This window comes from Prenolepis imparis, unplaced genomic scaffold (assembly GCF_030444845.1).
Source record: "Prenolepis imparis isolate NDT839.2.m4 unplaced genomic scaffold, iyPreImpa1.0 SCAF_9, whole genome shotgun sequence".
NCBI classification, from domain to species: Eukaryota; Metazoa; Arthropoda; class Insecta; order Hymenoptera; family Formicidae; genus Prenolepis; species Prenolepis imparis.
In genome coordinates, this window is record NW_028141167.1 from 522933 (window position 1) to 534806 (window position 11874).

General features: G+C 32.7%; 2 protein-coding genes across 7 annotated transcripts in view; one reads left to right on the forward strand and one right to left on the reverse strand.

Annotated features, from left to right (window-relative positions):
• The first annotated feature begins 1246 nt into the window (after positions 1 to 1246).
• LOC145940476 (uncharacterized) overlaps positions 1247 to 11874 on the forward strand; it is a 38219-nt gene continuing 27591 nt past the window's right edge. The window contains exons 1-2 of one of the 6 annotated variants that reach the window (XM_083045680.1): positions 1247 to 1892; positions 2482 to 2515. Coding sequence is in view for 4 of the 6 variants with exons in the window: in XM_083045673.1 (XP_082901799.1) it covers positions 5784 to 5885 (102 nt within the window). In the remaining 2 variants the exon portion in view is untranslated. Of the gene's footprint in view, positions 1893 to 2481; positions 2516 to 5567; positions 5886 to 8724; positions 8962 to 10616; positions 10951 to 11874 lie in introns of those variants that run through there. The other 5 variants (XM_083045673.1, XM_083045672.1, XM_083045679.1 and 2 more) reach the window with 5 other exon arrangements.
• LOC145940487 (CIMIP2 protein GA14893) lies at positions 3545 to 5213 on the reverse strand. The gene is made up of 5 exons (XM_083045704.1): positions 4868 to 5213; positions 4580 to 4718; positions 4318 to 4414; positions 3998 to 4173; positions 3545 to 3866 (listed from the first exon to the last, which is right to left on the reverse strand). The coding sequence occupies exons 1-5, from the start codon at positions 4918 to 4920 to the stop codon at positions 3789 to 3791; spliced, it is 543 nt and encodes a 180-aa protein (XP_082901830.1). The 5' UTR covers positions 4921 to 5213; the 3' UTR covers positions 3545 to 3788.

An 11874-nucleotide genomic window follows, 5' to 3' on the forward strand; every position in this document is an offset into this window, starting at 1 on the left:
TTAAAATTACAATTATTCCGGATAATTAATAAACTTTAACTGACTGATCTCAATTAGTTACTTACTTCTCGCGTTTTCGCGGGTGAAAGAATACCATGCACCATTTTTGTTATTATCCGAAAGTTTCATTTCATTCAATTATTGATAATTACGCAAATATCGTATTATTTTATGAGAACCGGGAGAATAGAATTGATAATCTGCGAATATTTAATTTGACACATTTAATGATGGAAGAAATTTAATAATTTATAAAAACAATTGAAACAACGCTTTTTATGTTTTTATATTGTAAAACTTCAAAGAAATGTTTAAAATCAAATATTTTAATTAAACTAGAATAATACAAGCGCGCGTGTAGCGTGCGTCATTCTTTGATTTTATGTTAAAAAGAATGATATTTAAAAAAAATAATATAAAGTTTGTTTAAAGTCGATTAATATTTTTTGACAGAAATCAGCTTACTGTCAAAAAATATTATTCGAGTTTAAAGTACTATAACATTCTCTCTATTTAAAACATATTATTATTTTAATTTTTATAACATATTATTTTAAAAATTAATTAGCACACACACACAAATTAACTGCTTAGTCAGCTGATTTCTGACAAAAATATTAATAAGGTGTTAATTAAATTTTAAAATAGTAATATGTTATAAAATGTAAAATAGTAATATGTTGTAAATAATATGTTATAATGACCTATCTGCGATTAATATTTGTTGACAGAATTCAGCTGATAACTGTCAAAAATATTAATCGAGTTTAAAGAATTATGACATATTATTTAAAAGATATTATTTTAATTTTTCTAACATATATATTATTTTAAAAATGAATTAGCAAATTAACTTCTTAACTGATTTCTGACAAAAAATATTAATAAGGTGTTCATTTGTTAATTAAATTTTAAAATAATGTGTTATAAAATGTAAAATAGTAATATGTTGTAAATAATGTTATAATGATCTATCTGCGATTATATATATAACTGCACTGCCAGTTACGGAACACGCAACACGTCAAGGTCGTCAAGTCGGAGCTGCCCGGATCGCCGAGCCGAGCCGAGCCGAGCCGAGCCGAGCCGAGCCGAGCCGAGCCGAGCCGAGCCGAGCCGAGCCGAGCTCCAAGCTCGCACGTACACCGCGACCACCGCCATTACCTTTGCGACCTTGGCGTGCTGCGCGTCTCGTAACTGGCACAAGCCTGTCTGTTAGTAGGTGCATTTTCGGTTCGCGATCAACGTTTGTGCTCTCATTGCGACAGTACGAGTGTGAGTTTAGTGTTTTTACGTGCTTAATTATTGTACAAATCCGATCGCGTCGCGAAATCGTGTACGACATCGTGATCGCGATTGCACGGGCGAGTCCGTTACGCGACGCGACGCCATTTCATGAGCGAGTCTACCATGTACACGGGCGGATCGAATTACCGTTGCGCTTTCGACGCGAATTTCCCGAGTTTTTCGGCGTGTCGATCCGATTTCTACGTCGTTGAATTGTGATATATAAAACATAGTGAAATGTAGTGCCCATTTTTCTTGGAATATCGGCGACTCCTGAGTGCGTCGTGAAGTAGTCGCCGCATCATCGTCGTTCGATGAGGCCTTCCGATAAGTGGGCCTTGAAAAAAGCGGCGACGCGAAAACAGAGCATCGGTTTTATTCGCGCGCGAATAAGCTCTCGCGATTCTCGCGTTTTACCGAAACGCGTCGAAATGTGATAGCTAAAATCCGGGCGTCGCCGCGCGTCGCGAACGAAAAAAATAACGTGAGTGCAAGTGTTTGGAGCCATAACCATAAAGGAACGACGCGGAGAGTCAGAGTGAGAGAGAGAGAGAGAGAGGTCGGTGGCCCGGGGAGGCATCGGGCAACGGCAGAGCAACGATAGGGTAAATATTTTTTATTTAACTTTTCATTTGTTATTTGTGAGATTATCTATAACTTTGCGATAATGATTCAAATTTTACATTGTTGTATAATAATGAATATAAAATATCCTGGATTTTATATTTTGAAATGCTTAGAATATTTAATAATATAATAATTTTTTAAATAATTTAATAATAATAAATATTTGTATATGTATAAAATACAATTTCTACATTGTATTTTATTTAAGAGATATATGTAGATACAATTATTTATGTAATGCGTATCTAGATTCTCTTACTATTAAATATTTTAATTAAAATATTTAATAGTAAAAATAAATAGTAAAATATTTTAATTTAAATATTTTTTATAATTATTTCTATCTTTCTTTAAAAAATATTTCTTTGCAAATTATGTAGTTTTTTAATATTTATAATTAAAGTAAATAACAAAAGTTAATTATGCGCATATATAATCATTTTTTGAAACATTAAAATTAATATTTAAATTTTCTCTAATTAATTTTAATATTTGATTTGAAATATTATAAATGATTTAAATATTTTAATAATTGTTTTATATAATATTTACGCTTATATTTTACAGATTAACATTGTCTACAATTCCGCACATCAAATTGGTGAGTGTTGAATTATTACTACAGTTGGTAAAATAACATATTACTATAAAAATAATGATTTTTTTTATATTGTTAATAAATCTTAAATATCCGAGTATTGAAAATTAAAAATAATTTTACATTCTTAAAATTCAAACAAATTTATATCTAAATATCTATTTATTTAAATACATTTTCTTTTTCTAAAAAAAAGCATGTTAAGTTGATTCTTGAAAGTCTCGAAGTATTGTTGCCTCTTTTCCGCGATGCTGATCAACTATCTCGATACGCGTTGTGCGTTATATTTATAATATCAAGAGGCTGTCATCGCTCATCGCGAGGGTTAGCACTGTTAGCAGTTTAACAGTTAGTCCACAATAAAATAAAATAAAATATTAATATGTTTTAAATTTGTTAATAATACTTAAAACTTGATTAATATTCTTGACAGTTATCAGCTGATAACTTTCAAAAATATTAATCGAGTTTTAAATATTATAACATTATTTAAAACATTATTATTTTATTTTATTTTATTTTATTTTGGACAGCCTCTCATCGCGAGAATTAGCAGTTTGACAGTTTGTTTAAAATTAAATTAAATAAAATAATAATATGTTTTAAATGTTTTAATACTTTAAATTCGATTAATATTTTTGACAGTTATCAGCTGATTTCTGTCAAAAAATATTAATCGCGGAAAAAGTATATATTATAAGTGCATATTATAACATATTATATTATTTACAACATAATATAATTAAAATGATAATATTTTGTAAGTAATATAATATGTTATAACACTTTATCTGCGATTAATATTTTTTGACAGACATCAGCTGATAACTGTCAAAAATATTAATCGAATTTAAAGTATGAAAATATATTATTTAAAACATATTATTTTATTTTATTTTATTTTGTTTAAACTGTCAAACTGCTAACTCTCGCGATGACAGCTTCTCGATGCTAGGAATATAACGCACAACGCGAATCGAGACAGCCAATCAGCATCGCGGAAAAGAGGCAACAATACTTGCGAGAATCGACTAACATGCCGTTTTTTAGAAAAGGAGTTTTTTAATTGAGAGATGATGTCATTTCGCGACAAATGATGTAGGACAATAGTAAAAAATATTTATGATAATTAAGCGATCAATTAAACAAAATGTCTTTTAGAAAAATATCTTTTGAGATTATTTTAGCGAAATTGAGTACTACTACAATTTGTTAAGTTTTTCATATGTAAAACGAATAAGATATATACGTTTCTTTGATGTCGAACATTTCTCATTTACGATGAATTCTTATTCACTGCCATGCATTCAGGTCGCACGGCTAGCACGGGTAATTTAAATTGGCTCCTAATCATCTACAAAAAATATTAAACATTGATAAGAATCTTGTGTTCCAAGATTCTTTAATTTAAAGCCAATTATTTTTATGATAGATATTTGAATGTTAAATGACGTATATAATTCAATATCAGGGATTCTCTCTCACCAAACGTTCTTCCAAATTTCGCGGTTCGGCCCGTCCGCTTTGTACGTCGATCATTTTTTTAAATCGATTTAAATTCTCCCTAGCTCGTAATTGTTGCCGTTCGAAATCGGCAAGCCCTTCGGTCGCGAGCACCGTGTATCTCTGTCCGATTCTAGTGCTCAATCCTGGTATGAAACCTAGGCAATATATGTACAATATAGCATTTGAATGAGTATAAAAAGAAATTTGTTTCATGGCGACGTGACGTGGACTAGTGATAATTTTACTGATATTCATATCAGTTTGCTTTGATAAGCGTTACAAGAAACCGATATAAGTACCCTCGTATCCTGGTAACATAGAGTGCACGAATACAGGATCGGTTCTCTTGAAACGAGCATTAACTATGTTTATATCATTCTTTGACGGCCGCCATGCCTATATATACGTATTTATTATTAAGGAATTAATAAATATTATTATAAAATGTCACATAAGTAACTAAAATGTATTTTGCTTGTTCAGCAAATTTTTGAAAACTTGTTAAACAATTTTATCTTATTATCTTATCACAAGAACATAGTGTTATGAATTCGTTCATACCTTGTAATCATCGGTTGCACGATTCGACAGAATGAGCGTATTCGCATGATTAACAGCAGGATCGAGCAATAGTTTATGTGTGGTTTTTGCATATGTTTCACCATATCTGAATCGATATTGCGGACAATAACCAGTATACCTAAAGAAAAAATCCACACGATCTTCTTAAAATTTGCAGGGCAACGTTTATTCAATACAATTATGTCAAATTATTTTTTATAAATTTACTTTCTAATATAAATGATAGAGGGAAAAATTATTATCGTTTCGTGAAGGTTAAGATTTTACCCTGGGATCAGATGAGGTTCTGCCGTAATTAATAATTCCGTTCCAACAGTCATTCTGTAAAATTGGTTTTGCCAAAAAAGGAAAAAGACTTGTCAATTTTGAAACAAAGTTATTAGCGTTTTCTATTTTTTACTTAAATATATTTTCGCATTAACTTATTAATTTAACTGGCATACAACTGTCAAACAACTGAAATTCAGATATTTTTATTCTCATTGTCAGTCTCGGTTACTTCACTCGTTATGACTTGCCGTTGCTTTCGATGAATAAAGAATTGATACGGGTTGAAAGAGATAATCGACCAGCATAAGGGGAGCATAGGGATGACGAGGATGATAGAGGAGAGAGAGAGAGAGAGAAAGAAAAAAAGAAAGAAAGAAAGAAAGAAAGAAAGAAAGAAAGAAAGAAGAGAGAAAGAAGAGAGATTACTTGTGATAGAGTAGGGAGAGCATGCGTTACGTATCTCAAACGGGAGAAGGTGCACAATTATTTAGGTTTCGCTTTCCAGTTTTCACGGGACCACCGTGACGATCGCACGTTGCGTTTGATTTTCTTGAAGTGTTTCTCTTGTAATTAAAAAATCTTTAGTTATTTAGCATTCGCTATTTATATAATTAAAAAATTGAAATTGAAAAGAGACGTAAACAAAATTTGTTTGATTGGATAAAAACGCGATTGAAATACATCAATATAATTCATTCTTAGATAATCATAAATCACACAAGCAGAAAACTGATTTGCAACATTTGTTAAGGTAACGCGTTTTAATTATCGGAAGGCTGTTGAAAGAAATTAGTGATACGGAATCATTTTAACGTGAATATTTGTGAAGTGTAAAATGTGACACGCGAGTGTTTTTTTTATTATGTTTTTTTTAAACGTAAAAATTCACAAATCGCATAACTGAAACGCGTTAATGAATTATTTAGAGGCAAAAACTATGCGGTTTCATCGAGAAATGAATTCCATCTTTTATGTCGAATCTGACTGCGAGCCCGTAAAACTGACCCAAGACAAGGTAAACGACTAATTTATGCTTAAACGGTTAATGACATTAATCGCAATCAAAATGCAATTATGTTCCTCAAATTCTATTACTAACAATATTGACATTTGCTTTAATTAATTCTTTCTTTTTAATTAATTACTCAACAACTTAATTAATTATTCTACAAATAAGTTTTAGAAAATTATGTATTTATACTAAAAAAAAAAAATAATAGTAGAGAAGAAAGAGAGAGAGAATGGCAGGAAAAAAATTATTATTAATTAGGTAGAAGGAAAAAAATGCGATGTGTAATTTATGGAAAAGTGGAAATTCCACCCGCATACATACGTGCTTACGTGCAAAAGTGATAATATAATAACGCGTAAAAGGAAAAGTGAAACTTGCGGTAATAATAATACTTAACGCCTGGCCACGTTTATGAATTCCCCGGATTTCGACAGCGAAGCGCGGGAGAGTGAAAATTTTATAAAACTATTCGTACACACACTTTTAATTTTATATGTGTATCTCATTTTGAATTTAACGTCACTCTTACATAATACAAAATTGCTTACATAACAAAAGAATTAAATAACATCTTTGTTAATTGTGATTTTGATTTATATGATGTTTGCGTAGAAAGTGTCGCGAAATTCAATGTGTTCTCGATGCTGACTCATTAAACACAAATCGTATCATTCTTTCGCGAGGGTTACGACCTGACCAGGTGCAAATACCCAGGTGAACGAAACATGCAGTCGCATGTGCGTTGTACGCGACGAAGGAATAATGATAATAATTTTCTCTCCTTTGCTTGCTCCGTTTTATTTTACGTCCCCCTATAGCCGGAAGTGGCGTTATCGCGCTAGTTACTCATTGTCAGTATGGGTGGAGGACATGTATAGCGACAGATATATATACGCGACACAAAATACTAGGAATAATAATTGAAGACCTGATTTTAACCCGAAAGCCTCACGTGCGCTACTTCAAATTAAAATATACAAAATCAATATTAGGTACGTGTGTTATTATAAAGTTATCACATATTGTGAGAAAACGCGTGTCATATACAATACATTTATAGAGTATATATTTTATTAATTAAAACCATAAATAGTTTGGTTTTTAATTAACAATTTAATTAAAATTTTTCTTTTTGGATCGCAGAAAAGGATACATCGATGTTTTGGACATTTTCCCATGTTTTTGCATTATTTACGATAAATTAAAAGTTTTTGAATATACAAACGTGAAAATATCAATGCCAGAAATATGCAGTGTAATCGTTAATCTTACTTAATCGGATAATTAATTTATTTCGTCTGTCGCGAACTCTCCCAATTAAAACTCGTCGCGAACGAATCTATAAATATCGCGGTCGCAACTGAATTAATTTTTAAATTCGCGAGTTTGTTTCTCCCCTGCTTCCCCTCCCTTCTAGTTGTCTCGTTATATTTCAAATATAGATTTAAATACGCGCGTCAAGTATTTTTAGACAATTAAAAATAAAAATTTTGAAAATAAATTATATATATACTAGTTTTCTCTCAATTACATATAAATTAGATTAATTTCTATTTATAGACCGCGTTAATTTATTATCGATAGAAAGACGCGCAACGGAAACTGCAAACGGAAATGGCTACAATGCGCGCAGAAAGTTTGTCGACACACTCGTGCGTTTCCCTGAATATCAATCGTTTTCTCCAAGACTTTATAAATAAAATGATTTAGTTTTCCGGACACGTGCCCCCCTCGAATAGGAAGAAAAGCATTCAATTGGCGCCCACTTTTATCACTATTTTCTGCACGTTTTTAGTTTAATAAAACTCTGTTTTTTCAACAAAAAAATCTTAGAAAAACTCACTATTTTATCATATCGTTAAACTTGTGTAAATTAAAACTTGTATATTTAACCAATTTATTTTTATTTAATAACAATAAAATATAATGATTTAAGAGATGTGAAAAAGTTAACAAGGAAATTCCTGTATGGGTTTCAAGCGAAATCTAGAGATATACCCACGTGACGCAGCACGGTGCGTGACACGTGCGTAAAGACACGCAGCATGAATCATTCGCGTGCATCGTTAAAAAAAAAAGAAAGAAAAAAAACAGAGGCTCTCTTCTAATTTCATCACTTTAATTTCGTTTCTCGAATATTAATGTCCCGATCGTATAGATTCGAGCGGGTCGCAAACAATAAAATGCCGCGAATGCGATGCGAGTCACGCCGATCACGCGGATGCATCGAATGCATGTTCGTGAGACAAAGAAAAAAAAAGGAGTCGAAAGATGCGGTGCTGCAAACACAACAGACATCGAGTCGTTCGAGAATAGGAGGCGCGCGTGCATAAATTACACGCGATTATATCTACATAATTTATGTAGCGACGAATCGATTATTTTATCTTCCAAAACATGATAGTGTTGATTCTATTTAGTATATATTTTGCTGATTCATATTATATATATAATATAAATATAAAATATAAAAACAAAAAGATATGATAATAGATGCATAATATTTCAATTCTATTTTATATAATTATATTAATTTTGCTTATATATACAATATATGTATAATTTTATAAAATAGAATTTGTTTCGGAAGAAGTCAATATTATATTATATTTAGTTGCATATTATTTTCGTATTATCTTCGGATTATATTAGTCAATAAATCAATCACCCGGTGTTCATCACACACGGTCACACAATTGTTGCCGTGCTAACACGTATCGATCACGCGCAGCGCGTGCTGTCAAGACAATAGACAGCTCTTTTCTTTCGTCCTTTCTTTCTTTCTTTTGATAACGATCCTACCGAATTTGCTCTGCCGGAATTCGAAAGCAATAGATCTCTCTCGTTCTTCGACTGGTGAACATCTCGCAATCCGATACACGAGTCGAGTTGATATTCGCGAAACGCCGTTGTTAATTTCAAAGCGAAATCCATCAAACGACTATTCAAAACAGTGCCGCCTGCCTCCGACGATATTCCTTTGTGAATATTATATTGTGGACAAATACAATGTGTGAAAACATAAATTTCGAGTACTGAACTAAGCAATCCCTGCCTGACCGTTGCATCTTCACCCAAGGTGAAGCCAGCTATCTCGTTCAATTTCTGAACACAAATTTTGAAATATATACATTCTCATATATTTTTCTTTTATATAATCTATTTTAATCGATAAACCACTTGGCACGACAATAAAAATATTTCAATTCTAATATTTTATATATATATATATATGTATACATATTATAATTTTGCATATACACACATATATACAGTTTACCATCGGGTTCTCTAAAATGTCTTTTATCTATATGAATTTATCGATCAAATTAGAATCTCATTCTTTAGTCGAAATTATAAATTTTGAGATTTTTATCCGCGAATCTTTAATTATAATTTTATCATATTATAATTCTGATTGATGATGAAAATCTCAAGTGGAATAAAGAGGCAAACTTTTCAACGTTGCGAAAATCAATCTGTTTTCGAGGTATAGAAGTCTTCCTGGCGACTTTCTTACAACATTCGGTTTCCAACGTGACCGCATTCCGCAAGGAATCCGCCTCTCTGGCTATCAAAAGATGCTTCCCGACGTATATCTCTTGAAACGCAAAATTAAATGCATCTGCATTGAAAAGTGACAAAAAGATTTCGTGAACGTGATAAAAGCAGTGTGATTCAGAAACTTGATCGTCTTAGATCCCGTCGAGATGCCGAAAAAAATCCTCGATTCGCGTAGAATAATACGAGGATTCTCTAGGAATCCGATGATGATTAAGGGCCAGATATTAGAGGAAATTATGGCGGGATGCGGTTAACGGTATCTAAAGGCCCTTGCACTCCTCCGGCTCGACACGTCATAAGGAATGAACGATATTAACGTTTACGCCGTACACAGGACGCGGAGCGGTTCCTCTCGTTCGCTTCCGTCTTCTCGTATCGTGACTCACGCGCGCGTCTGCAAATCTCCTCTGGCAGACTTTATGGTGTTGGGGAGAAGCGCACCGTATAATCCATAAACTCGCGCTCGTAGAATCGGCGAACACGATGTTGTTAAAGCAACGGATTATATAGACGGGAAAACTGTTCGCGCCTCCCGAACGAGTGATATTATAGGCTTCGATTTTTTCACCCCTTCCTAGAGATTGAAGAAGAACTTGTGCATTCGAGGTGAAATAGAAAAAATAATAAAGATGCAAAGAAAATGCAATGACATAATTTTATTTCGGTAAAATTTTCTTCTATAGATTTTTTGTTATCAAGATTACTTCGAATGTTAAGAATTTATATTTTAAATAAATAAATATTGTTGTCATGATTAATCTCTTGATGAAATAATATCGATTCCAAATTATTTATAAAGAGAACCCGTAAATAGAAGGCACTTTAAAGGATTCTAGATATGCTATAAAGTAGAGTTGAAATATAAATACATATTACACCCTATATGTCCCCTCTTCTTCTCCCCTATATTTCTTTATTATATTATCTATTTTATTATTGCCGAGAGTGTGTGTACTTTTTTTTCACTAGTTCGAGGTCGCTCAAAGAGAGGATGAAAAAAAAAATATTGGATTAGACTACCGAGCTGTCAAAGCAGGTCCATCGGAAGAGAGGGGACAAGAAAAGGTCAAATAGGGTTGCTCGATAGAGAGGAAGAGAAAGGATATGAGAAAGAAGGGGGGTAAAGGCCGGAGAAGGGATATGCTCCCGACAACCATCATATACACAGTTTAGTATGGTTTTACTCTTCGTCAGGTGTGTCTCGTGGATCAGATCCTTACATTCAGATCGCGAATCGCGCGTCTCGGTCGAGTAGAAGTGATTTAAGCAATCGTCTCTTCAAGATACCCTCCGTAACGTGGTGGAAAACTCGTCAGTTTTTTTTTTTTTAAATTCACGTTTCAAGTTGTCGCGATTTATCTGGCATTTCAAGGTGAAGATGTAATAAATATCGGTACGTTTGATCGTACGTGATCGTGATCGCATGATCGTGTCGACGATCCTTTCGAGCGTGACGGGTTTCCATCGACGATATTCACATGACGGACGGCATGTCGATTTAAAGGTGAGCTCTTTTCACAGTCGCATACCTTCGGCTCGACTTGAAGGTAACAAAAGACTCGTATATTTAAAGCAAAATTATTAAGAAAATATATGTGTGTGTATATGTATATTATATGTCTTTTTACACCGCGATCATATATTTATAATATATTGGTAAAGTAGGTGTACTAAAACCGGTTGACAGACTTGAAACAAAAAGGAGCGATTCAGATACGAATCTCGAGTTTTTCGCGATCCCGAATTTCTCGTAATATAATAAATATATATAACATAAAATAATTTTATAAAATATAATAATTAATAATAAAAATTCTTGTAGTTAAAGATTTAATATCAGGATAAAGGAGACTCTAATCAATTAAAAAATTGCAAGAAATGTAATGCTACCTCAATTGTATTTTATCTTTATCGGAAATTAATTATTTATACAGTTGTATAGAGTGAAAAATTTATTCACCTACATTTATTCAATTTTTCAAACGCGACACATTTTAACTTCTTCTCGAGAATTTAACATTGTGAAAACGTTGCCCTTCCGTGAGAAAAACAGGTTCTTCTTTTTTCTCGATTTCCTGGCAGGAGCATGACTAATCTCGAAGTTCAAGGAGTCAATCGCGATCGAAACCGGTCGACGACAGGTAGTCGAGACGTGCACGAGACGCTTCTGAGAGCTCTTTAATTTAACTCGTCGTTTTTTCCGCGATCGATAAAATCGTGTCGAACGAATACGAATAGCCAATGATTAATGGATAATGCTCGACGATTAATTCCGATCGTCGAAACATCTGTCCAGGATGTTTCGCTCTTGTTTCAATAAAAAAATATTTAACGTCAATTCCACTCACAATTAATTTCACTGGCGTAAGAATAAGCGGGATCATAAATCGCACTTTTATTGCAGTACTCTGCGTTGATACCACTGCTT

What these genes read in the sequence shown, in the direction of transcription:
- LOC145940487 (XM_083045704.1), bottom strand. Translation starts at nt 4,920, where the DNA reads ATGACTGTTGGAACGGAATTATTAATTACGGCAGAACCTCATCTGATC. An exon ending in GTGCAACCGATGATTACAAG is followed by an intron (nt 4,415 to 4,579) that starts GTATGAACGAAT and finishes ACGTATATATAG; the next exon opens with GCATGGCGGCCGTCAAAGAA. An exon ending in TATGTTACCAGGATACGAGG is followed by an intron (nt 4,174 to 4,317) that starts GTACTTATATCG and finishes TATATTGCCTAG; the next exon opens with GTTTCATACCAGGATTGAGC.